We start from the raw sequence: 27,691 nt of genomic DNA, 5'->3' as shown, positions 1-27,691 counted from the left end.
TCCTGTTTGATCTTGGCAATCAGTCGAGGAAGCATCGGAAATGGTGGAAACACATAAGCCATGTTGAAGACCCAAGGGGCTGTCAGAGCATCTATCAGCACCGCTCCCGGGTCCCTGGACCTGGATCCGTAACAAGGAAGCTTGGCGTTCTGGCGAGACGCCATGAGATCCAGATCTGGTTTGCCCCAACGATGAATCAGTTGAGCGAAGACCTCCGGATGAAGTTCCCACTCCCCCGGATGAAAAGTCTGGCGACTTAGAAAATCCGCCTCCCAGTTCTCCACGCCTGGGATGAAGATCGCTGACAGGTGGCAAGAGTGAGACTCTGCCCAGCGAATTATCTTTGAGACTTCCAACATCGCTAGGGAACTCCTGGTTCCCCCTTGATGATTGATGTAAGCCACAGTCGTGATGTTGTCCGACTGAAATCTGATGAACCTCAGAGTTGCTAACTGAGGCCAAGCTAGAAGAGCATTGAATATTGCTCTTAACTCCAGAATATTTATTGGGAGGAGTTTCTCCTCCTGAGTCCATGATCCCTGAGCCTTCAGGGAATTCCAGACTGCGCCCCAACCTAGAAGGCTTGCGTCTGTTGTTACAATCGTCCAATCTGGCCTGCGAAAGGTCATCCCCTTGGACAGGTGGGGCCGAGAAAGCCACCATAGAAGAGAATCTCTGGTCTCTTGATCCAGATTTAGTAGAGGGAACAAATCCGAGTAATCCCCATTCCACTGACTTAGCATGCACAATTGCAGCGGTCTGAGATGCAGGCGCGCAAATGGTACTATGTCCATTGCCGCTACCATTAAGCCGATTACTTCCATGCACTGAGCTACTGACGGGTGTGGAATGGAATGAAGGGCACGGCAAGCATTTAGAAGTTTTGATAACCTGGCCTCCGTCAGGTAAATTTTCATCTCTACAGAATCTATAAGAGTCCCTAGGAAGGGAACCCTTGTGAGTGGTAATAGAGAACTCTTTTCCACGTTCACCTTCCACCCATGCGACCTCAGAAATGCCAGAACTATCTCTGTATGAGACTTGGCAGTTTGAAAACTTGACGCTTGTATCAGAATGTCGTCTAGGTACGGAGCCACCGCTATGCCTCGCGGTCTTAGTACCGCCAGAAGTGAGCCCAGAACCTTTGTAAAGATTCTTGGAGCCGTAGCTAACCCGAAGGGAAGAGCTACAAACTGGCAATGCCTGTCTAGGAAGGCAAATCTTAGGTACCGATAATGATCCTTGTGAATCGGTATGTGAAGGTAGGCATCCTTTAAGTCCACAGTGGTCATGTACTGACCCTCTTGGATCATGGGTAGGATGGTTAGAATAGTTTCCATTTTGAATGATGGAACTCTTAGGAATTTGTTTAGGATTTTTAAGTCCAAGATTGGTCTGAAGGTTCCCTCTTTCTTGGGAACCACAAACAGATTTGAATAGAATCCTTGCCCGTGTTCCGTCCGCGGAACTGGGTGGATCACCCCCATTAGTAAGAGGTCTTGTACACAGCGTAGAAACGCCTCTTTCTTTATTTGGTTTGCTGATAACCTTGAAAGATGAAATCTCCCTTGTGGAGGAGAAGCTTTGAAGTCCAGAAGATATCCCTGAGATATGATCTCCAACGCCCAGGGATTCTGGACATCTCTTGCCCAAGCCTGGTCGAAGAGAGAAAGTCTGCCCCCCACTAGATCCGTTTCCGGATAGGGGGCCCTCTCTTCATGCTGTCTTAGGGGCAGCAGCAGGTTTTCTGGCCTGCTTGTCCTTGTTCCAGTACTGGTTCGTTTTCCAGCCCTGTCTGTAACTAGCAACAGCTCCTTCCTGTTTTGGAGCGGAGGAAGTTGATGCTGCTCCTGCCTTGAGGTTATGAAAGGCACGAAAATTAGACTGTTTGGCCTTTGATTTGGCCCTGTCCTGAGGTAGAGCATGGCCCTTACCTCCCGTAATGTCAGCGATAATTTCTTTCAAGCCGGGCCCGAATAAGGTCTGCCCTTTGAAAGGAATATTAAGCAATTTAGATTTAGAAGTCACGTCAGCTGACCAGGATTTAAGCCATAGCGCTCTGCGCGCTTGGATGGCGAATCCGGAGTTCTTAGCCGTAAGTTTGGTTAAATGTACGACGGCATCAGAAACAAATGCGTTAGCTAGCTTAAGTGCTTTAAGCTTGTTCATAATTTCATCCAATGGAGCTGTGCGAATGGCCTCTTCCAGAGACTCAAACCAGAATGCCGCCGCAGCAGTGACAGGCGCAATGCATGCAAGGGGCTGTAAGATAAAACCTTGTTGAACAAACATTTTCTTAAGGTAACCTAATTTTTTATCCATTGGATCTGAAAAGGCACAACTATCCTCCACCGGGATAGTGGTACGCTTAGCTAAAGTAGAAACTGCTCCCTCCACCTTAGGGACCGTCTGCCATAAGTCTCGTGTGGTGGCGTCTATAGGAAACATTTTCCTAAATATGGGAGGAGGAGAAAAAGGCACACCGGGTCTATCCCACTCCTTGCTAATAATCTCTGTAAGCCTTTTAGGTATAGGAAACACGTCAGTACACACCGGTACCGCATAGTATCTATCCAACCTACATAATTTTTCTGGAATTGCAACCATGTTACAATCATTCAGAGCCGCTAATACCTCCCCTAGCAATATGCGGAGGTTCTCAAGCTTAAATTTAAAATTAGAAATCTCTGAATCCAGTCTCCCTGGATCAGATCCGTCACCCACAGAATGAAGCTCTCCGTCTTCATGTTCTGCAAATTGTGACGCAGTATCGGACATGGCTCTCACATCATCAGCGCGCTCTGTCCTTAACCCAGAGCTATCACGCTTGCCTCTTAATTCTGGCAATTTAGATAATACTTCTGTCATAACAGTAGCCATGTCTTGCAAAGTGATTTGTAAGGGCCTCCCTGATGTACTTGGCGCCACAAAATCACTCACCTCCTGAGCGGGAGGCGAAGGTACTGACACGTGAGAAGAGTTAGTCGGCATAACTTCCCCCTCGTTGTCTGGTGATAATTTCTTTACATGTAAAGACTGACTTTTGTTTAAAGTTACATCAATGCATTTAGTACACAACTTTCTATGGGGCTCCACATTGGCCTTCATACATAGTGAACAAACAGATTCATCTGTGTCAGACATGTTTAAACAGACTAGGAATGAGACTAGCAAGCTTGGAAAATACTTTTCAAATAAATTTACAAGCAATATAAAAAACGCTACTGTGCCTTTAAGAAGCACAAAAAGCTGTCACAGTTGAAATAACAATGAACCAAATTAGTTATAGCAACCAAATTTTCACAGTAAATGTATTAAGTTAGCAAAGGATTGCACCCACCAGCAAATGGATGATTAACCCCTTAATACCCAAAAACGGATAACAATTTAATAATTAACGTTTTTATCACAGTCAAACACACTGTCACAGGTCTGCTGTGACTGATTACCTCCTTCAAAATGAATTTTGAAGACCCCTGAGCTCTCTAGAGACGTCCTGGATCATGGAGGATGAAGTAGGAAGATTGTGACTGAAATTTTACTGCGCAAAAAAGCGCTAAAATAGGCCCCTCCCACTCATATTACAACAGTGGGGAAGCTCAGTTAACTGTTTCTATGCAGAAACAAAAGTTAGCCATGTGGTAAAAATCATGCCCCAATAAGTTTCATCACCAAGTACCTCACAAAAAACGATTAACATGCCAGTAAACGTTTTGAACATACATTTTAAAAGTTATGAAGTGTTATTAATAAGCCTGCTACCAGTCGCTTTTACTGCAGTTAAGGCTCATACATTACTTCAGTATTAACAGTATTTTCTGAGTCAAATTCCATTCCCTAGAAAAATACTTCAGTGTACACACACTCATCAGCCTAATACCAGTCGCTACCACTGCATTTAAGGCTGAACTTACATTACATTGGTATCAGCAGTAATTTCTCAGTCAATTCCATTGCTTAGAAAAATAATTTACTGAACATACCTCGTTTGCAGGGGGGCCCTGCATGCTATTCCCCCTTTCTGAAGTTACCTCACTCCTCAGAATGTGCGAGAACAGCCAGTGGATCTTAGTTACGTCTGCTAAGAACATAGAAAACGCAGGCAGATTCTTCTTCTAATGCTGCCTGAGAAACAAACAGCACACTCCGGTGCCATTTAAAATAACAAACTTTTGATTGAAGAAATAAACTAAGTTTAAAAACACCACAGACCTCTCACAACGACCTATCTTTAGTTAGGTTGCAAGAGAATGACTGGGTATGACATGTGAGGGGAGGAGCTATATAGCAGCTCTGCTTGGGTGATCCTCTTGCAACTTCCTGTTGGGGAAGAGATATAATCCCATAAGTAATGGATGACCCGTGGACTGACTACACTTAACAAGAGAAATAAAATTTAGGTCCACCCACCGGAGAACGGGCGGGTGCAGTGGACTCTCCTCCCTACGATGGAAATGAAATTATCAGGTAAACATAATTTATGTTTTCCATCTAAAGGGGAGGAGAGTCCACTGCTTCATTCATCACTTGTGGGAACAAATACCAAAGCTCTAGAGGACACTGAATGAAGAAAATGGGAGGGTAAAAGAGGCAGACCCTATACTGAGGGCACCACAGCCTGTAAAACCTCTCTCCCAAAAGCTGCTTCCGCCGAAGCAAAGGCATCAAATTTGTAAAATTTTGCAAAAGTATGTAAGGAAGACCAGGTTGCCGCCTTACAACTTAAAGGCTCAAGAAGAGGCCACAGCTCTAGTCGAGTGAGCCGTAATCCTCTGAGGAGACTTGTGTCCCGCTTTCTCATATGCCAGACATATCATACTCCTCAACCAAAAAGATAAAGAAGTGGCAGAGGTCCTCTGTCCCCTGCGCTTTCCTGAGTACACAACAAATAAAGACTAAGTCTGTCTGAACTCCTTCGTGACCTGAAGATAAAACTTCAAAGCCCGAACCACGTCCAGATTATGAAGTAACCTCTCCTTCGAAGAAGAAGGGTTAGGACACAAGGAAGAACAACTATTTCCTGATTGGTGTCATGACTCAACACCACCTTGGGAAGGAATCCCAATCCAGTGCGAAGAACAGCCTTATCAGCATGAAAAGCTAAGCAGGGAGGCTTACATTGCAAGGTTGCCAACTCAGAAACTCTGCGTGCCGATGCAATAGCCAGTAATAATAGGACTTTCCATGAAAAAACCTTAATGTCAAGGGAATGCATACGCTCAAATGAAGCCCTCTGCAGAACCTTAAGAACCAAGTTTAAGCTCCAAGGAGGAGCCGGAGTCCTGAAGAGAGGCCTGATCCTAACCAGAAATAGAAATACAGTGATTGAGATATCGCTTGAGAAAGGCTGTAGGAACAGCTGAAACGTGTAGAGTATTACACTTATTGATCAGCTGTGCAGTTTTTGAGAAGCGGTACTTTCAGAATACATACCGGAACGAACTTGGAAAGAACCCCTGAGGTCAGAGTTTACATCCGATAGCGTTCTAAGGGACACTGTGCAAGTGAGTAATCTCACAGAGATCGGAGGAGTTACCAGGAGACCTTTGAAGGGGAAGCTGTCCACTATAAGTAAGGTGACCATATTGCTGCTTTAAAAAGGGACATATGAAAAATACATATGTCAGGGTTGTTTAAAGAAATGTTTTGTATAAGGACCCTGACATATGTATTTTTAATATGTGTCCCTTCTTAAAGCGGCAATATGGTCAGCCTAACTATAAGTGTCTTGACATCAGGATAGTCGCAACATCTCATTGTGTATGTACAAAGCTGATTAAGCATTTACCGGTATTTGCAAGTAACTTTAATTTATCTTTCTATGAACTTTTCTTTAAGGATACTTTTATCTGTGCTACAAGAAGAAAACAACGGATATAGTAATGGACAGATTCTGTGCTTTGAAACCAAGTCCCGGGCTTTTATTTTTTAGGATTTTTATTAGGATTGTGGCACTTTTAAGAATCTCTTTGCATTTATGGTTTGATTTTATGTTTTAATTATATGATTTGGTTTGATTCGATGAGATGGTTTTAGATATTTTATTATTAGTAAATTATAGGGACTGCTGACATTATAGGGACTGCTGATAGTAGTTGATATTGATCAATCTACAACCCCTTGTTGTATATACCAATATTTTATGTTGTGATTTTGATACTTGTATCTTTTTAACTAGTAAAGAATACTTTTATCCTATGTTTTGTACAAAGGCTTCATTTTAATACATTAGTTTTGTGTTATCCATTTTAAGACTCTATTATCTTTCAAGCTAATAGAACAGGCGCAACCTCACTCACTGTATTTCTATTTCGGCCAATTTCTTAGGTTATTATTGGTATAGTTTGGTTGTTTAGTGGATACACTATCTTACTGTTTATAATCCCATTTTTACTGATCCTAACCAGAGCCTGAACAAAGGACTGAATGTCAGGAAGCTCTGCAAGCTTCTTATGCAACAGAACGGATAAAGCCGAAATCTGTCCCCTTAGGGAACTGGAGGCAAGACCCTTATCCATCCTGGAGAAAGGCCAAAATCCTGGATACCCTTACCTTATGCCAGGGATATCCTCGTTCCTCACAACAGGACAAGTAGGTCCTCCACACCTTGTGGTAGATGTGTCTAGTGACCGGCTTCCTGGCCTGGATGAGAGTGTCAATCACTCTCTCCAAAAAACCTCCTTTGGCTAAGACTATTCGTTCAATCTCCACGCAGTCAGCCTCAGAGAATCTAGATTTTGATGTAGAAAAAGACCTTGAACTAGCATATCCTTGCGACAAGGTAACTTCCATGGCCGATATGACAACATCGCCACTAGATCCGCAAACCACATCCACCCCAAACAGCTCCCCATCCTGATAGACTCGCATCCGTGGTTACAATCTCCCAGGATGGTCTCAGAAAAGGTGTCCCCTGAGACAGCTGTCTCGGTCAGGTCCACCAAGATAGGGACTCCCTCACTGGTCTGTCCAGAGATGTTGGGACAAATCTGAATGATCGCCGTTCCATTGTCTCAACATGCACAGCTGCAGAGGTCTGAGATGAAACCTGGCGAATGGAATGACATCTATGCTGGATACCATGAGCCCGATTAACTCTATACACCTGGCTACAGATGTCTTGGAAGATGTCTGCAGGGCTAGACAGTTGGACGCCAGCTTGCAACATCTCTGGTCCGTCAGAAATATCTATCGCAGAAGAATCTAGTATCGTACCCAGGAACTCCACCCTGTTGCTGGAGACCAATGAACTCTTTCCTTCATTTATCTTCCACCTGTGGGATCGAAGTAGAAGGAGGAGAGCTCTCGAATGATCCTCCGCCAGACTGTAGGATGGAGCCTGGACTAGGATATCGTCTAGATACTGAGCCACTGCAATCCCTATGATTCTCATTACTGCGAGAAGAGCTCCCAAAACCTTTGTAAAGACTCTTGGGGCCGTCGCCAGACCAAATGGAAGGGCCACAAACTGGAAGTGCTGGTCCAGGAAGGCAAACCTTAAATATTTTAAGTGATCCTTGTGAATTGGAACATGAAGGTAAGCATCCTTCCCCTCTTGAACCTTGCTGGAGGAACTGGGACGATTACCCCGAGAGATGAGATCCCTCACACACCCCAGGAAGGCGTCTCTATTTTTTGGTCTTGAAGAGATGTTTGACAGGAGGAACCTACCTCTGGGCGGATATGATTTGAAACCTATACTGCACCCCTGGGCGACGACCTCCAGGACCCAAGGGTCTGTAATGTCTCCCCTTCAGGCCCCCGCAAAGAGAGAGATAGTCTGCCCCTTACCTGGTCCAAGGACGGGTCGGGGGCCGCCCCTTCATGCCGATTTTGACTCAGCGGGCTTCTTGTTTTGCTTGGCCTTGTTCCAAGAGTTTGCTGGCTTTCAAGATCCCTTGGATTGCTCAGATTTTGCGGAAGGCTGCTGGCACTGAGACTTGTCTGTACGAAAGGGACGAAAAGTAGATCCTTTAGGTTTGGCTTTCTTATCCTGAGGTAAGAAGGAACCCTTGCCGCCCGTGACTGTAGATATGATAGAATCCAGGCCTTGGCCAAACAAAACCTTCCCCTTGAATGGGAGGGAAAGCAAGTGAGACTTAGATGTCATGTCAGCAGACCACTATTTTAGCCACAGAGCCCTGCAAGCTAAAACAGAACCCTGATGTCTTAGCATTCAGGCGAATAATCTGCATGTTGGCATCACAGATGAACGAATGTGCTACCCTTAAGGCTTTGATTCGATCTAAAATCTCGAGGGGGACTCCACCTCGACCATAGCTGATAGTGCGTCACACCAATAGGTAGCCGCACCCGCCACCGCAGCGACTGTCGCCGCCGGTTGGAAAACGAACCCCGTCAGTTGGAACATCTTCCGTAACATGGACTCCATTTTTTTTTTATCCATGAGATCCTTAAAAGAGTAGTTATACTCAAGCGGAATGGTCGTTCTCTTAGCGAGCGTGGAGATAACACCATCCACCTTGGGGATGGTTCCCCACAGTTCAAGCTGCACTTCCGGAATGGGGAAAAGCTTCTTAAAATAAGACGAGGGGGAAAGGATGAACCCAGTTTCTTCCCATTCATTTTTAACAATGTTCGCCATCTTGATAGGAACCGGGAAGGCCTGGGGCACTACCCTGTCCTCGTAAACCCTATCCAATTTATAGATCAAAGTTTCCTCCGGTAGTTTCGGTTCCGGAACCTCCAGCGTCGCAAGCACTTCCTTCAGCAGGAAACGCAAATGCTCCATCTTATTTGAAATTGAAATCTGGTTCCTCTGCGGACGGAGGCCTAGAAGTAGCCGATTCCGACTCTGAAGCGGCCTCCTCCGATAAGTCGAAGTTGCCCTCCTCCGCGGATAATCTGTCTGAGATATCCAGCGGAGTTGAAGACCCCTGAGACGGATAGCAGTGCCGTAGTAGGACGAGGCATTGCATTTATGGCAGCAGAAACCACCGTCTGCAACTGATTGGTGAAGTCTAAAGGCCAAAGGGCCCCTCACACGGGAGAATTAGTACTGCCCTGGGGAACTGCTTGTGTAATCAGAGATGCTTGTAGGGAACGCACCTCACGGGATGGAGAACCCTCAGAGGTGGACGGCTCAGTTGTACTAAATACTTTATTCCTTTTAGACATAGTAATATTGTCATAACATGTGGAACAGAGTTGTAACAGTGGTTCCACAGGAACCCCCTTACAGTACAGTTAGTAGGTTTAGATAAGGAAGGCGTATCCTCCAACATATCAGAGTCCTCCATAGCTTGCGGCTTTATTACGGACTTGATTATTGATTAAATGGCACCTTTATATCACAATGGCCGGGGCAATCACCACTTTCTATGACCTGGACCACAAGAAACAGCTTTCGTCTCCTCCGAACACAGGTCGAGAAAGAGGAAGTTACTGAGGCCACACCCGGTCACATGGAGTACCATGCAGGACCGCCCCTGCACTGAGCCATAGACACTGCCTCAATCTCTCTTTAACTGTTCCACACTGACAGAGCATATATATATATATATATATATATATATATATATATATATATATATATATAGCCTATTTATATATATATATAAAATAAAACAATCTTACCAGAATCAACGCCGTGGAACAGGAACACGCGTCGCTCCTGACATGGACTTGAGAGAATAAAAGCAGGCAGCGAAACTCGTCAACGCTGATTGCTTAAGGGGCTGTTAACATGAGTCGGGATGGTTTTGCAGAACTCCCCCTGCATCTCCGGACTCTAACTTTCCCCCATGCTCTCACTGAGAGGCTGACAGGACTACTTAAAACTCCAGTCCCATTGTGAAGACTACTACTATCCATAAGAGACTACTCCGAATCTTCAGACACTTCTCCTACTGAGCATGTGAAAGAATTCAGACTATACGTCTATGCATTTGTAATTGGCTGATTGCTATCACATGGTACAGGGGGAGTGGAAATATACATAACTTTAAAACTTGTTAGAAAAAAATCTACAACTCATTTGAATTTTTTTACCTTGTGCAAAGTAAATGCTATTGTATTGTCTTGTTATCTTGCATTTGTTGATTATGCAAATCTACTGTGTTTACTGGTCCTATAAGTGCAAGTCTCCATACCTAGTAGACAAAAGCACTTACCTGAAAATCCAGCTGTCCGGCAGGTAGACAGTTTACAAGGCGTGAAAGGACACCTATTCCTTACAGAGACCTGTAGAAAAAGAAAGAACAGAGTAACCAACTCTGGCTTTCTATACCATGGGCAGCAAACATGTTAGAAAGTTGTGAGGTAGTCCTTGCTTGGTTTTCTGACTGCTTTAAAGTCACCACTACTCCACTGAAGTGATTAACGTGGACTACAGCTAGACCCAAAATCTTGCTTGTAGCAAAAAGAAATCAAATTTTTCTGAAGACACCAAACCTCACCTCCTCCATTGACAGAGGCAAAGAGAATGACTAGGGATTATGGGTAGGGGAGTTACACTTGACAGCTTTGCTGTGGTGCTCTTTGCCTCCTCCTGCTGGCCAGGAGTGATATTCCCACTAGTAATTGGAATGACGTTGTGGACTCTCCATATCTTAGGAAAGAAAATGTACTTAGAAGTTCCCAGTTTAGTACTGTTGATGAGGTTAGGCTGGGACACCGAGTGAAAGGGACTGGGAAACAGGAAAAGCAGACACTCCCCCTCTCCCCTGCATTTGAAAAAGGAAATTTATTCTTACGTGATAAATTTGTTTCCTTTACGATACGAGTCCACGGGATTTCATCCTTACTTGTGGGATATCGCCTCCTGGTCAGCAGGAGGAGGCAAAGAGCACAACAGCAGAGCTGTATATATAGCTCCTCCCTTCCCTCCCACTCCAGTCATTCGACTGAAGTTAGGAAGAGAAAGGAAAAGCCCAGGTGCAGAGGTGACTGAAGTTTAACAAAATGAAAGACCTGTCTTAGAAAAACAGGGTGGGCCGTGGATTCATCATATCGTAAACTAAACAAATTTATCAGGTAAGAATAAATTTCCTTTTCTTTTACAAGATACAATGAGTCCACGGATTGTGGGATACAATACCAAAGGTATAGTACACGGATGAAACGGGAGGGACAAGACAGGGAACCTAAACGGAAGGCACCACTACTTGAAGACCTTTCCTCCCAAAAACAGCCTCAGACGAGGCAAAAGTATCGAATTTGTAAAATTTGGAAAAAGTGTGAAGAGACGACCAAGTTGCAGGTTTGCAAATCTGGTCAACAGAAGCATCATTTTTGAATACCCATGAGGAAGCCACAGCCCTAGTGGAATGAGCTGTAATTCGTTCAGGAGGCTGCTGTCCAGCAGTCTCATATGCAAAACACATGATACTCTTCAGCCAAAATGAGAGAGAGGGAGCCGTAGCTTTCTGACCCCTACGCTTCCCAGAAAACACAACAAACAGGGAAGATGATTGACGAAAGTCCTTAGTTGCCCTTCCTGATTAATATTTTTATTAGAAACAACCTTAGGAAGAAAACCAGGTTTGGTACGTAACACCACCTTATCGGAATGAAAAATAAGACGAGAATCACATTGTAATGCTGAAAGCTCAGAAACTCTGCGAGCAGAAGAAATAGCAACCAAAAATACAACTTTCCAAGATAATAACTTGATATCTATGGAATGCATAGGTTCAAAGGGAACCCCTTGAAGAACATTAAGAACTAAATTCAAACTCCAAGGAGGAGCAATGGGTCTAAACACAGGCCTGATTCTAGTCAGAGCCTGACAAAAAGATTGAACATCTGCCAGACACTTATGTAGTAAAATAGACAAAGCAGAAATCTGTCCCTTTAAGGAACTTGCTGATAACCCTTTCTCCAATCCTTTTTAGAGAAAAGACAAAATCCTGGGAATCCTAACCCTACTTCATGAGTAGCCCTTGGATTCGCACCAATATAGATATATACGCAATATTTTATAGTAAATCCTTCTATACCTGAATCAAGGTATCAATGACCGAATCAGAAAACCCTCGCTTAGATAAAATCAAGTATTCAATCTTCAATCAGTTAGCTGCAGAGAAACTAGATTCGGATGATAAATGAAACAGAATGGGATTTTGATATTAGTGATACTTTTTCGGTATCATAAGGAACTACAGCTGAGGGAACTACTACTGGTGATTCACATCATATTTTTAAAGTCTTTAAAGATTATAAAGCTAAGGTTTTGAAAGAACAAAAACTTAAGTGGTAAGTGACTAGCTTGGATAAATATATTGAAGCAAAAATGATTCCAAGAGGTCTAAGAATTAGAAAAAATCCAGGGAATAATCTAAATGATCCACTAACAGTTGACTTTCAACAGAAATGTGAACATTTTGCTAGTGATTGTTCTTTCGGTTGGATGAGACTAATGAAAGAGGAAAATGATTTAAGGCTGAAAAAGATTCAGGAAGAAATAGTGACTTTGAATACTCAATAAGAAAAATGGAAGGATGAGGAACAATATTCTAAATTAATGGGGGTAGCCAAATTAGAAGTTAGAAAAATAAAAGATGCAATTAAATTTAGGAAAAAGCGTAAATACCAACGAGATTGGAATGATTATCATGAGAATAAAGTTTATGATTATACTCAAGTGTATTCAAGCAGTACAGAAAAAGGTAATAGAAGGAATACATATAGAAGAAATAGGAGAGGTCATTTTTTAGAGAAAGCAGCCCCACAAAAAGAATGCGTAGAGGGGGGAAGCAAAGACGACAGTGAAGTTCAAGACAAAAACAGATATCCCTTAAGGAATCAGAGGAAAGAAAAGAGCTAGAAGAGATACTAGACATCAAGGTACGGAACCTGTCACAAAAGATAATATCAGATGTTCAAATCAAAGTACTAGAGAAAGGGCTAACTTTTGCCCCTACCAACACTTGTGACAGATTCACTACAGTTAAAGATGTTCATCTCTTCGCGAGAAAAATAGTTTTAAGAAAAATACACCAGGACAAAGTACAAGCAACTGCTTTAGACATGCAGGATAGACTATTATTGCAAAATTGGACCGAAAATGATCCAGAACAAAATGAGGATCAATCTGAGCAAATAGGTTTCAGTAATCTGGGAAAGAAATCTGAGTATATGCCAGCTTTATCAATGGTACCATCAGTTCATAGCTATGTCAAACTGGTGGAAAAAGATATACCCAAAATGAAAATCAATAGAATAAATGATAATCTATCAAATGAGGAGAGAAAAGCTATAAAACACCTAAAAAATTATACATCAATAGTCAACAAGCCATCGGACAAGGGGGGAAATGTAGTGATTCTAAATACTAAAGTCTACATTAAGGAATGTAAAAAACAACTTGGGGATAAAACCCGTTATAAATGTCTGAAGTATAATCCAACTGAAGAATATAAACTTCAACTTGTTGAAATTTTGAAAAATGGTCGCGAGGAGGGCTTAATAAACAAAAAAGAATTTGACTATTTAAATAAAAAATTCCCCATCATAGCTACATTTTACACAATCCCAAAAACACATAAAAAGGTTGTCCCTGTACCAGGGAGACCGATAATTGCTGGGATAAATTCTTTGACTGAGAATATCTCTGTTTATGTGGATTATTGTTTACTCCCCTTTTTAAGTTCTTTACCCTCTTATATTCAAGATACTCTTGATGTACTTAAAAAGTTAAATGGGACTTGTGTTAACTCCTCTATTCCCCATGAGAAAGGCATAAGTCAGATAAAGAGATTTCTAGAAGAAAGGGGAACAAAATAAAAAAAAACACAGATTTTGTCCTGGATCTTCTGAGGTTAATCTTAACTCATAATTTCTTTGTATTCCAACAGAAATATTATGAACAAATTTTGGGCACAGCAAATTGCTGTGCCCCAACTTAGAACGTGATGTGGTCCTCGATGCCTCCAACCTTGATCTAGGCCATATTAGTTTATGGCATAGATTCATTGATATTGTGATGTTCTGGGAGGGAACTGTAGAACAATTACATGACTTCATGGACAGACTAAACAATAACACCTTTAATCTGAAGTTTACCTATTCCTGGAGAAAAAGCGAGGTAGCATTCTTGGATCTAAAAATAAAAAAAAGTGGCACGGAGATCACCATTGAGACATTTAGAAAAACTACAGCTGCAAACACAATACTCCATGCAGATAGCCATCACTTACCCTATTTATTAAAAAATATCCCCCAGGGCCAGTATTTAAGACATTGTAGGAATTGCACCAATATGAATAGTTTTTAAGTGGAGGCTAAAGCTCTAGAGTCTAGATTTAAAGAAAGAGGTTATCCCCCTAAAATACTTAAACAGGCCTTCTGTAAGGCTAGAGATAGCAATCGGGAGGGTCTGCTTTATAATTCAAAAATAAACAAGGATGATAATACCATCAGATTCATAAGCACATTTAATGAACAATGGGGGACTTTGGCCTCTATTTTGAAAAAACACTGGCATGTTTTGACACTGGATAAATCCATAGAACAAATGGTAGGGGTAAAACCAAGCCTTACAGCTAGGATAGCCCCCAACCTAAAGGATAAATTGGTAAGTAGTTTATTTAGAGATCCAGATAATCAAAGTTGTCTCAAAAAAATATAAAAATAGAGATGGTAACTTTAGGTATACAAAATGTTCCGTCTGTGACAATTTATTGAGGGGAAACATATTCTGTGATACTGAAGGTAAAATACACAAAATCAGAGGACACATAACATGTAAAACAGAAGGGGTATTATACATGATTCAGTGCAACTGCCCCAGATATTACATTGGCAAAACTTACCGTGAACTGAAAGAGAGAATAAGGGAGCATAAGAGAGATATAAAAAATAAACTTATAAAAACAAGTAGTGTAGCAAGACATTTTTACTTTCATCATAACAGTGATGAGGAAAGCCTAAAATTTAAGGGCTTCGAACGAATCCAACTAAATGAAAGAGGTGGTAATTTGGACAAATTACTACTACAAAAAGAATGCAAATGGATATTTAATTTATGTTCCTTAAAACCAAATGGGATGAATGAGGAGATTTTGCTCCTTTTTTAGGGAACTCATTTCTTCTTCATTGCTAGGTATTATGTCTAGATAAATTCCCATACTGATCTGTCTCTTTAAATAGTAAATAAACTTGCTGCCATTTCTCAGTGCTGACATAGATCGTATACTTGTAAATGCTGATTAAACTTTTTAAGTTAAAATGTTATATAAGCCACTTGTAGCCACAAAGCGGTTAAATGTATCTTTAGTTGAAACAAAATGTTTTTTATTATTGCTTGAACTTTGAATTTCACTTGGTTGATGGAGGCGGAGTATAATGATCTACAAAAGGCGTCAATCAGTTGTGACGTAATCAGATACAGCCGGAAGAAGCCCCATGCCGTTAGGGGTGAAACGTGCGTAGCAAAGGCAGCTACAAGTTTTCCACAGCAGATGTTTCTAAACACTGAAGATCTCCAGCTACGGATTTAACAAGGGATTCAGGTGATTTGATTTGGCCCAGTTCGAGCAGCGCCCCATTACGAATGGAACCTTTATGGTAAGCTGAAAGAGCAGTTAGCAACCGGCCTCCCAGTCATCGGAGCTAGACGGGATATTATCAGGAGAGTTTGGTGAGTAACATATTGAACATTTACTACGGTGATATGGAATACCAGCCCTGGATTTATACGGGTGAGAAGCATATGTTTTTGCTACCTGCCCTGCCTATGTTCTAGCTTACGCTTGAGACTGACAGTATTTTCATTTACTGGGGGAGACTGCTATTAACTGCTATATGTGCTTGCCGACTAATCTGGGTTAAAGCTTTTACCATGGACTGTCCATGAATCCTGTACAAGTGGAGACAATTATTTTCATTGGGATATTCCGTCTGTGGTGTCATTATCCTGGACACTGGTGAAGAGGTGTTATCTACCATTTGGGAGCTCCCTAATAACTCTCTAATTAAGGGTACCCTTAAAGTGATATAATATATTCATCTGCAGTGGAATTGTGTTATTTATACCGCTTTTGTGGCTTATTCAAAGCAATATTTTGTTGTTTATTATTTTTCAATATAGCATTCCTGTTAATACTTCTGTATTAAATGATTAGTTTATGAGCATTCGTTGGTGGTTATCTACTGAGTTTTCTACAATATGACCTTAGTATTGTGCCAGGCAATGGTATACTTTTAGATCATCAGTTGAGGGTATCTGTTTTTTGTACCTCTCACTGTTGGTCTAATTTTTTTTTCTTGGTGTTAACAATATATGTATTTATACCTCTGTGCACTGCACACTTGCCCTTGTCCTTATTATAGCAAGTGTGTATTGACTAAGTCTGATTGTTTCTGGTGCCAATCATCCATGTTAACTATATATATATATATATATATATATATATATATATATATATATATATATATATATACACATACATACATACACACATATATATATATATATATATATATATATATATATATACATACACATACATATATATACATATATATATATATATATATATATATATATATATATATACACACACACACACACACACACAAACAAACATATACCTGCTTATTAATTTCAGGCTACACGTGGCTTTGAATTTATAATTATGTCTTAAAAAAAACATCTTAGTGTTTATTGTTCATTTAACGTTAAAAAGTCATGTTCTTACGGGCAGTCATGATAACCCTTCTGGTTCTCAACTGCAATAAAAATCTATGTTTGTTCTCTTGTCTAGAAGTAGTGAAAACAGAGGTGCATAACTGATAAGGATAGCCTTGACAAACCAAGCTTTTTAGTAGGTGTGTGCATTTGGATCCTTTATGGCGATGATCCGAATGCAGAAGGCAGCAGATGATCATGGGAGTTGGCTCTTTCCAGAGCCGCATTTATTCTTGTGAAAGTTGAAAGGGACATGAAACCCAAAATTTTTCTTTCATGATTCAGATAGAACATAACATTTTAAACAACTTTCTAATTTACTTACATAATCTAATTTGCTTCATTTTCTTGGAATCATTTGTTGAAGCAGCAGCAATGAATTACTGTGAGCTAGTTAATACATTGGGTGAGCCAATAAGATGAGCCATATATGTGCAGCCACCAATCAGCAGCTTCTGAGCCTACCTAGATATCACTTTCAACAAAGAATACTAAGAGAACAAAACAAATTAGAAAATAAAAATAAATTGGAAATGTGTTTAAAATCCCATGCTCTATATCATGAAAGAAAAAGTTTGGGTTTCATGTCCCTTTTAACACACACTAGGATCTGGATTTCAACAGATCCTAGTGTGTTGCACTTTCACAAGGACAAATACGTTTCCGGAAAGAGCCGGATCCCACGAGCAGCCTCAATCTTCCACATTCAGATCCTCAAAAAGGAGCCAAATGCACACCCCTTTAAACTGATTAAACTAATCCACTGCCATTTATGTTATGAGTTGCCAATCTGTTCTGCCCAATACTCTTTTTCTAATTCAAATCTTCTCAACAATAAAATCTCCATGGAATACGTTAACTCCCAACAATCAGGGTTCTATAAATAGCTTTAGTGTATAAATATAATAAAAAAACTAATATTTCACAATGATTCACAATCATTAACTTACTGTTGGAATGCAAAGCTTGCTGAATGGGTTTCCATCCAGAAGATACGATCCATTAAATGTTACATATTCATCATAATACTGTGGTGCCTGAGGAATTACGCTACAAAGCATTTTACGTCTTTCCTCTACTTTCCTTCTTATATGCAGATATTCAAAGTAAGGATTTGCTCTTTCTGACTGGTACGGTTGAATATCATCCAGTTTCAAAGAATCAACAACCGCGGCTAGAGACTGCTGGGTCTTTTCCTTTGCTTGCTGTATTGAGGAATTAACATGCCCAGGTTGCGGCACACGTGACATCTTTCTCTTGCGGGGATGATGCACTTGAACATCATCATCTTCAGTCAAACGTATCCTTCCTCTTAGTGATATGGACGTTTCTACAGAGTCTTTATCTGAAGCATTCAAATAAGTAGTCTGTACCTGCTTATTCTGATTGGCCAGCATATTGGCTCGGTTTCTTGTAATTCTTTGGGGAATTTCTTGCTGCTCTGCTTTGTACTCTGTGTTTTCTTCTACTTCTAGCTTAATAGATTGGCTAAATTTTTGTATCTCTTCTTGAACTGATGGAGGCAGATTACTTTCCAAAACAGATAATGTATGGTGTGGTTGCTCAGCTTTTTGTAAAACAATTTCCTTTGTTTGTTTGGGATTTTCCTGCTGGCTTACTTGTTGCTGTACATTTTCTTTAATTATTTCTGTAGCTGGGTAAACTTTAGATACATCACAGTCACTTTTACTATTATCAAGTTGGGGTACAGGTTCTATTTCAGAACCTGAATTTTCTTCCTTTGGGGCTGACTGGCTGTCATTGGTTTTCTCTGTGACATCATTGTCCTTAGACTGAGGGCTGCTTGATACATATTTCCTACACAGGTCTGTACTTTCCTGCAGAGAAGCATCACTTATACTAGGTGTCTTTTCCATAGCACAGTCTGTAAGCAAAATCTTTATCCTTTCAACAGTCTGAGCATTATCAGAATGTGCTATATTTGATTCAGAATGGTTTTCAGTTTGAGTGTGTTTAAGTTCAGCTTCTTTCACTTCATCTGTTTTAATAGGACTGCTACTAGCAGATGGTTCTTCTTTTACATTGGGCTGCATTTCTTTATTATTACTCGGTAATGCAGTTTTTGAGTCGCCCTGGGTTTCCAAAATTGTAGCATTTGTTACAGAGGAACATAGCTGTTGAGCAAGTAAAACAGAGCAGTCGTCTGCTGTTGTCTTTAGAATTTCTTGTTTCGAACACAGCTGTTCTTGAGCAGACTTGCTTTCTGGATTAATGATGATGGGAGAATTTGGTTCAGAAACTGCAGATTTTATAGTCTCAGACTCAAAAGTAGAAGGCATAATTAACTGTGTAACAGGAGGATCTGTGCAGTTATGAGTTGGACTTGTTTCAGAAATTGGTTGTGCTTCCTGATTCACAATGTCTAAGGTGTTTTTGCTGAAGGATAAACATTTCTTGCTGCTAGGTTGAATGCTGGAACGGATTTGAAAGTCCTTCTCTAAAGCAGGAAACCCTTCAGGTTTTGGTGATGTGCACCTATTCGGAGGGGTATGCGCAGCAGATGTGTTTTCTTCTAAAGTACATTCCATTATGGTGTGAGCAGGCTTCACCTGATCAGAGAATGCTGACATACTACACCTTCTTACCTCTACTACTGGTCTACATTCATTGATTGCCAGTTTAACATCTTCTACAGATGTTGATCTGAGATAGCTTGGCAGAAGTCTATTTGTCACAGGTGGCTTAACACGATCGGATAACTCTGTAAGGGCATCTAACTCTCGATCATGTATAGCTGGTGACTTTGCACAAGGTAAAAAAGGCGACTGTGAGAAAGACATCTGTGAGTCAGAACCTTCTAAAGTAAAATCAGAATCATATTCTATTGTAGGCCTAGGAGTAGTCACAGTTGCATGGCAAGAGTCCTCTGAGCTGGCAACAGATATCATTGAAACAGATCTAGAGCTTAAACCAGTCTTTTCACTTTCTGACCTAGGAGACCTAGGCAGATTATTATTTTCTAAAACCAAAAGTGTCTTTCCAGAATGTGACAAATTTTTCGCATCCACAGACTGTGATCTACAACTTGTAGCATCTTTTAACTGCTTCTCCTTTGTGCAAGATTCTGACAGCTCAGAACTTTTTGATCTAATTAACTCTCTGTTTTTAGATGGTGTGAGTGAATGTTTCTGCTTTTCTTTTTCCTTTGTTTTGCATATCTCAATGCTGTTCCGATGTTTAAGTCGCTCTTTCTCTTTTTGTTTTATTTTTTCTTTATGTTTCTTATGCCACTGTTCAATTTCTAGGTCTTTTAAGCTTAGCATTCTTTCAAAACTGGTTTGCATGAGATCGTCATTTACTAACCTTTTTTCTTTTGGCCGAATATCTTTAGAAACCTGCAATTTCGGCTTACATTTCTCAGGCTCAGTCTCTTTGAAATTTAACTTCAATATATTAGTTTGCGTTTTATCTTTATGTTTATCTCGCTCTTTATATCGATTAATGTCTTTTTCTTTGTCCTTTTTATCTTTTTCTTTAAAATCTGTAATTTTGAGCAGTTCCTCTTTAGGTTTCTCTTTAATAATTACAAGTCTTTCATGCAATATTTTATTGCTTTCAGTGTTATTCTGTTTTCGGTCTTCTTGGCCATGCTTTAAATTTATCCCTGAAAAATAGTCTCCTGCCCTGGGCTTCTCTTTTTTCCTATACTCTTTCTCTCTATGTTTACTCTTATCTGGTTTATTTAGCTCAAAATCTTTGTCTGCGTGTTTGTTTTTTTTCTCTGTGTGACCTTTATGTTCACCCAAATTTTTGTCCTTATCACCTTTATCAATTTTTTTCTCAATTTTATCTTTTGATTTTTCTTTCTCATCATTTTTTTTGCTAATAACTGAAGCCCTAATTTTATCATTTTCCTTTTGAACCTTCTCAGACAATTGTACATGTGATTTGATCTTTTCTGTGGCTTCCGGAGATTCTGTTTTGTGTTCTGGTTTAGTTTTTTTCTCTTTTTCAGAGCTTTTTTTCTCTAGCTTGTCTAGATCTTTTTCTTTCACTGCAGACTTTTTATCATTTTTTTCTTTACTATCCTTCAGACTTTTTTCTGTTTCTGCTTCTTTTTCTGTGTTTAAAGGCTCTTCTTTTATTAATGTATTTGAAGCAAAAGCATCAATATCTTTCTCTGAAAAAAGATAGTGTGAACAATTATTACAGTCTTTTTCGTCTTTTTGGATTCTGTCATGTTCTTTTAATGCGTCATCCTTTTCATCCTTAACATTTTCTAAGGAGACGTGATTTTCTTTCATATTCTTATCCTCTTTAACATAATTCTTTTCTGACTTTGCTTTCTTCTCCACAGATGTGTTTTTTGAATCAAGAATTAAAAAATCCTCATCATTTTCATCACTTTTAAAAAAGTTTTCTTTCCAGAATTCTCTGTCAAACTCTATATTTCTTTGCATGTTTTTATTGGTATCTTTATACTTGTTTTTCTCCTTTTCTACAACAGGCTCTTTTCTTGTTTGATCTTTCTCCTTTTCTTTGTGCTTCATCTTGTGCTTTTTCATAACTTTGCCTTCTTTGTCTGTTTTTTTAACCACGCACTCTGAGATCTCAAATGTTGAACTCTTCTCCTCTTCTTTGCATTTAGAAATAGTTTTTTCCCCATAATCGATGAAAAGCTCTTTCTGGTGCTTACTTTTTTCTTTATATTTTGAAAATGTGGTGCTTGAACTTTCCAGTGCATATTCAGTCTCAGTATTTTGATCGTATAGGAATAACTCATTCTGCAATGATGTTTCAGCGCCTGCAGATGGCGATACACACATTTTAGTATTGTCTTGCTTCAGAGGTGTTGTCTGCTTGTCTATAAATGTATAACTGTGCTTAGGAGATTTGCCTGGAGTGATTTGAAAAATTTGTAATGAAGTTTCATCTTTCGTGCTTAAAGATTTCCTAAAGACCTCCTCTTCTCTGGGCTTCTCTCCATTTTCCTTTTTATCACTTTCTTGCTTTAATTCTTGGTTCTCTTTGTTTTTACTTTGATTTTTTAATTTTCTTTTCACTTTGCCCTTTTCTTTCTGTTCATTTAAAATGCTGTAGTCTTTTTTTGTTCTGATGTCTGCATTTAAACTATCAGAGATCAGATTTATTTTTTCTGGAAGCAAGTCATCATCTGAACTGTCGGAGCTTGTGAAGATCAGTCGAGATGCTTTTGGTTTCCTTTTTGTATATAGTTTGGAAAAATCAAATTTTTCCTGTTTTACAAAGAAATCAGTATTTGTAATTTCTTCAACAGTATCATTTCTAAGGCTGTTTCGAAATGCATGTTTCTCCTCAAGCATTTTATGTATTTCAGGACTATCCTCATCCTCCTCATCATCTTTGAATTCATATTCATCAAGGCCTGAAGTGCAAGGTGTTCCTTTGATCACAAGATGTTTACTTTCACTGTTCAGAGATTCCTTTTCTCCTTCTGAATCTAAGTTTTCGTCAACACTTGATGGATTAATGAACTGTGGTTCTTCTGAATCTGTAAAATAAAGGAAAGTAAATACTATATATTGGGAAGAAATTCCATCATTCTTTAAATATGGCAGATTTTCTTATCTGTTCCATACCAATTACTCAATTAAAGGGACATGAAACCCAAAATTGTTCTTTCATGATTCAGATAGAAAAACATAATTTATGTAAGAACTTACCTGATAAATTAATTTCTTTCATATTGGCAACAGTCCATCAGCTAGTGACGTATGGGATATACAATCCTACCAGGAGGGGCAAAGTTTCCCAAACCTCAAAATGCCTATAAATACACCCCTCACCACACCCACAATTCAGTTTAACGAATAACCAAGAAGTGGGGTGATAAAGAAAGGAGTAAAAAGCATCAACAAAGGAATTTGGAAATAATTGTGCTTTATACAAAAAATTCATAACCACCATAAAAAAGGGGGTGGGCCTCATGGACTCTTGCCAACAGGAAAGAAATGAATTTATCAGGTAAGTTTTCTTTCAAGTAATTGGCAAGAGTCCATGAGCTAGTGACGTATGGGATAGCAATACCCAAGATGTGGAACTCCACGCAAGAGTCACTAGAGAGGGAGGGACAAAATAGAAACAGCCATTTCGCTGAAAAAAATAATCCACAACCCAAATATAAGTTTATTCTAAAAAAAGAAAAAGAAAATCTTAAATCATAAGCAGAAGAATCAAACTGAAACAGCTGCTTGAAGAACTTTCCTACCAAAAACTGTTTCCGAAGAAGCAAATACATCAAAATGGTAGAATTTAGTAAATGTATGCAAAGAAGACCAAGTTGCTGCTTTGCAAATCTGATCAACTGAAGCTTCATTCTTAAAAGCCCAAGAAGTGGAAAATGATCTAGTAGAATGAGCTGTAATTCTCTGAGGCGGGGCTTGACCCGACTACAAATAAGCTTGATGAATCAAAAGCTTTAACCACGATGCCAAAGAAATGGCAGAAGCCTTCTGACCTTTCCTGGAACCAGAAAAGATAACAAATAGACTAGAAGTCTTCCTGAAATCTTTAGTGGCTTCAACATATTATTTCAGAGCTCTCACCACATCCAAAGAATGTAAAGATCTCTCCAAAGAATTCTTAGGATTAGGACACAAAAGTTATTAGAATTCACAACCTTAGGTAAGAATTTAAATGAAGTCCGCAAAACTGCCTTATCCTGATGAAAAATCAGGAAAGGAAAATCACAAGAAAGAGCAGATAATTCAGAAACTCTTCTAGCAGAAGAGATGGCCAAAAGGAACAACACTTTCCAAGAAAGTAGTTTAATTTCCAAAGAATGCATAGGCTCAAATGGAGGAACCTGTAAAGCCTTCAAAACCAAATTAAGACTCCAAGGAGGAGAGATTGATTTAATGACAGGCTTGATACGAACCAAAGCCTGAACAAAACAATGAATATCAGGAAGTTTAGCAATTTTCCTGTGGAATAAAACAGAAAGAGCAGAGATTTGTCCTTTCAAGGAACTTGCAGACAAACCTTTATCCAAACCATCCTGAAGAAACTAATATTGTAGGAATTCTAAAAGAATGCCAAGATAATTTATGCGAAAACCATGAAATGTAAGTCTTCCAAACTCTATAATAAAGAAGCAGATTTACGAGCCTGCAACATAGTATTAATCACTGAGTCAGAGAAACCTCTATGACTAAGCACTAAGCGTTCAATTTCCATACCTTCAAATTTAATGATTTGAGATACTGATGGAAAAACGGACCTTGAAATAGAGGGTTTGGTCTTAATGGAAGTGGCCAAGGTTCGCAACTGGACATCCGAACAAGATCCACATACCAAAACCTGGGAGACAATGCTGGAGCCACCAGCAGCACAAACGATTGCTACTTGATGATTTTGGAGATCACTCTTGGAAGAATTAGAGGCGGGAAAATTTAAGCAGGTTGATAACACCACTGAAGTGTCAACGCATCCACTGCTTCTGCCTGAGGATCCCTGGACCTGGACAGGTACCTGGGAAGTTTCTTGTTTAGATGAGATGCCATCAGATCTATTTCTGGAAGCCCCCACATCTGAACAATTTGAGAAAACACATCTGGGTGGAGAGACCATTCTCCCGGATGTAAAGTCCGACGACTGAGATAATCCGCTTCCCAATTGTCTATACCTGGGATATGAACCGCAGAAATTAGACAGGTGCTGGATTCCATCCAAAGAAGTATCCGAGATACTTCTTTCATAGCTTGAGGACTGTGAGTCCCACCCTGATGATTGACATTGTTATTGTGATATTGTCTGTCTGAAAACAAATAAACGGTTCTCTCTTCAACAGAGGCCAAAACTGAAGAGCCCTGAGAATTCCACGGAGTTCCAAAATATTGATAGGTAATCTCGCCTCTTGAGATTTCCAAACCCCTTGTGCTGTCAGAGATCCCCAAACAGCTCCCCAACCTGAAAGACTTGCATCTGCTGTGATCACAGTCCAGGTTCGACGAACGAAAGAGGCCCCTAGAATTATACGATGGTGATCTAACCACCAAGTCAGAGAAAGTCAACATTGGGATTTAAGGATATTAATTGTGATATCCTTGTATAATCCCTGCACCATTGGTTCAGCATACAAAGCAAGAGAGGTCTCATATGAAAACGAGCAAAGGGGATCGCGTCCGATGCTGCAGTCATGAGACCTAAAACTTCCATGCACATAGCTACTGAAGGGAATTACTGAGACTGAAGATTCCGACAGGCTGCAACCAATTTCAAACGTCTCTTGTCTGATAGAGACAAAGTCATGGACACTGAATCTATCTGGAAACCTAAAAAGGTTACCTTTGTCTAAGGAATCAAAGAACTTTTTGGTAAATTGATCCTCCAACCCTGTCTTTGAAGAAACAATACTAGCTGATTCGTGTGAGATTCTGCAGAACGTTAAGACTGAGCGAGTACCAAGATATAGTCCAAATAAGGAAACACTGCAACACCCCGCTCTCTGATTACAGAGAGTAGGGCACCGAGAACCTTTGAAAAGATTCTGGAGCTGTCGCAAGGCCAAAAAGGAAGAGCAACAAATTGGTAATGCTTGTCTAGAAAAGAGAATCTCAGGAACTGATAGTGATCCGGATGAATCTGAATATTAAGATATGCATCCTGTAAGTCTATTGTTGACATATAATGCCCTTGCTGAACAAAAGGCAGAATAGTCCTTATAGCCACCATCTTGAAAGTTGGTACTCTTACATATCGATTCAAAATCTTTAGATCCAAAACTGGTCTGAATGAATTTTCTTTCTTTGGGACAATGAATTGATTTGAATAAAACCCCAGACTCTGTTCCTGAAACGGAACTGGCATGATTACCCCTGATAACTCCAGGTCTGAAACACACTCCAGGAAAGCCTGAGCCTTTACTGGGTTCGCAGGAATGCGTGAGAGAAAAAAAACTTCTCACAGGCGGTCTTACTCTGAATCCTATTCTGTACCCTGAGAGACAATACTCTGAATCCAATGATTTTGGACTGAATTGATCCAAACATCTTTGAAAAATTTTAATCTGCCCCCTACCAGCTGAGCTGGAATGAGGGCCGCACCTTCATGCGGACTTGGGTGCTGGCTTTGATCTCTTAAATGCACTTAGCTTTAGTAGAACTGTTATCAGGCAGCAGGGATCCAACAGTGAATTCTGAGACAGGAACAGATTGAGACATCTTGCAAATGTAAGAGAAAAAACAACATATAAAGCAAAATTATCAATTTTCTTATATGGCATTTTCAGGAATGGGAAAATTGCAAACAGCAAAGCCCTCTGACATAGAAAAAAAACAGGAGGCAAATAGGAATGGGGTCTTAAATAATGAAAATATTTGGTGATCCACAACAAACAGAAAAAAAAATTTTGGCGCCAAAAACGTCTGAAAACGACACACTTGCGTCATAGATGACGCAACCTTGTGAAAGACTTGTCGTTAACTAAGACACTGGAAATGACGAATTTGCGTCAACTACCATAACTTCGCACCAAAAAACTCACGCCAAGAATGACGCAATAAACGTTGGCATTTTGCCCGTGAATTTAAAAGACAGTCAATTTGAAAAAGAGACTATTCCCCAGGTAAGAAATACATTTTCGAACTTCCGGTGGGCGGGGCGACCGGGGAGCAGCAGAAGTAAAGAGCTCCGCATTTTCTTAGCTCAAACTGGCACCTTTACTGCTGTTCCCCCCCCCCCCGCAACTTCTATCTTGCCAGGCTCACACTCAAGATTGCCTCGGCTGATCACCCACACGTGCAGGACCCGCCATCTGGTCCTGGTCCCCGGGAGGACAGATCACAAAAAAAGTGAAGGCGCGAACTGGCGCCATCTTGGCAGCAGCTCTGGAGCTCCTCTCTACAGGCTCAGGCCCCAGTCACCCCCCCTGCAGATTACCGCTGTAAGGCTGAAGGTACAACATCCGCTAGCAGCACTGTTGGTGCTCCTTGCGACCACAGACGGCACCGGTCGCTTTGAGGAAGGTGAGGAGGCCTGTGAGCAAAACTTTAGCCCCATGATTCAGGGCCCATGGGACCAGAGACTAAAGTGAGTGAGTAACTGCACAACCCCTACAGGACTCCTCTTGGACACTCCTATAAGCTGCTTAGAGCAGATAGAGACTAACAATTAGGCAAACGAAGGAGCAGCCAGACGTGGTGTGAGTGGAATAAATGACTCTGCTCTGTTTTTGCTTGCTTACCCTGCCATCAATTTGGTTTGCACACGTTAGGGGTGACACGCCTGCCATACCTGTTTAAGACCTAATACTACCACCCTTACATTTGGGGCTTTACACCATTATACACCCTAATTCTTGCATGGCTGCAGAGGGAAGGAAGGATGGTGATTGACCATGGCTGCTTTTATTTTCTCTGCTGCTTGGATACACACATGGCTGACTTAGACTTGCAACAGTAATCTATCTCATTAGTGGCCTAGCGGCACTTTTCTAGAAGATTGATCCTAACACCACGCCTGCTCCACAATCACTAAACACCAGATTTTTCAGGAGGCCATTTCATTGCTCAACTTTGTACAGGGCACCTGGCTCTGATTGCATGCTACTTATACTGCCTCTTTGCAATATATTATATGAAAGTTGACGAATATTTTCAGAGACTATCCCAGCCTGGGCCTGCCAACATGAGCTGCAGATCTAAAACGCAAGAGAAAAGGCACAAACAAGCCGCTGAAAATCATGCTCAAACCTCCCAGTTAGAAGGGGAGGGAGGCCCTTCAGGAGATCATAACAATAATACTCCGCTGCATGAACTTAAGGCTTTTTTCTTGCCCAAGATGGACACTTTGCAGGCCGGGGTGGACGCACTAACTAGCGAGGTCAGGATGTTTTCTACCCACCTTGCAAATGCGGAGCAGAGAATTTCTGGGGTTGAAGACAGGCAACAGGAAGCTGAGATCTCTCTAAAGAATCTTCTGAAGCAGAACCAATACTTGCAGGAGAAAGTCGAAGACTTAGAGAATCGCAGCAGGCGAAACAACCTCAGAATAGTAGGAATACCAGAATCTGTTAAGGATAAAGATCTGCTTGATTTTACA

The 27,691-nt window shown here is 40.4% G+C and overlaps 1 protein-coding gene across 2 annotated transcripts in view; it reads right to left on the bottom strand.

Annotated features, from left to right (window-relative positions):
• Window positions 1-27,691, bottom strand: part of ANKRD12 (ankyrin repeat domain 12) — a 399,410-nt gene that overhangs the window by 55,553 nt on the left and 316,166 nt on the right. For both annotated transcript variants that reach the window (XM_053714916.1, XM_053714917.1), the window contains one exon: window positions 17,602-22,142. In XM_053714916.1, coding sequence (XP_053570891.1) covers window positions 17,602-22,142 — 4,541 coding nt within the window. The remainder of the gene's footprint in view (window positions 1-17,601; window positions 22,143-27,691) is intronic.

The sequence above is a fragment of the Bombina bombina genome, chromosome 5 (genome assembly GCF_027579735.1).
Source record: "Bombina bombina isolate aBomBom1 chromosome 5, aBomBom1.pri, whole genome shotgun sequence".
Classification (NCBI taxonomy): Eukaryota; Metazoa; Chordata; class Amphibia; order Anura; family Bombinatoridae; genus Bombina; species Bombina bombina.
This window is presented reverse-complemented; position numbering and strand designations above follow the sequence as displayed.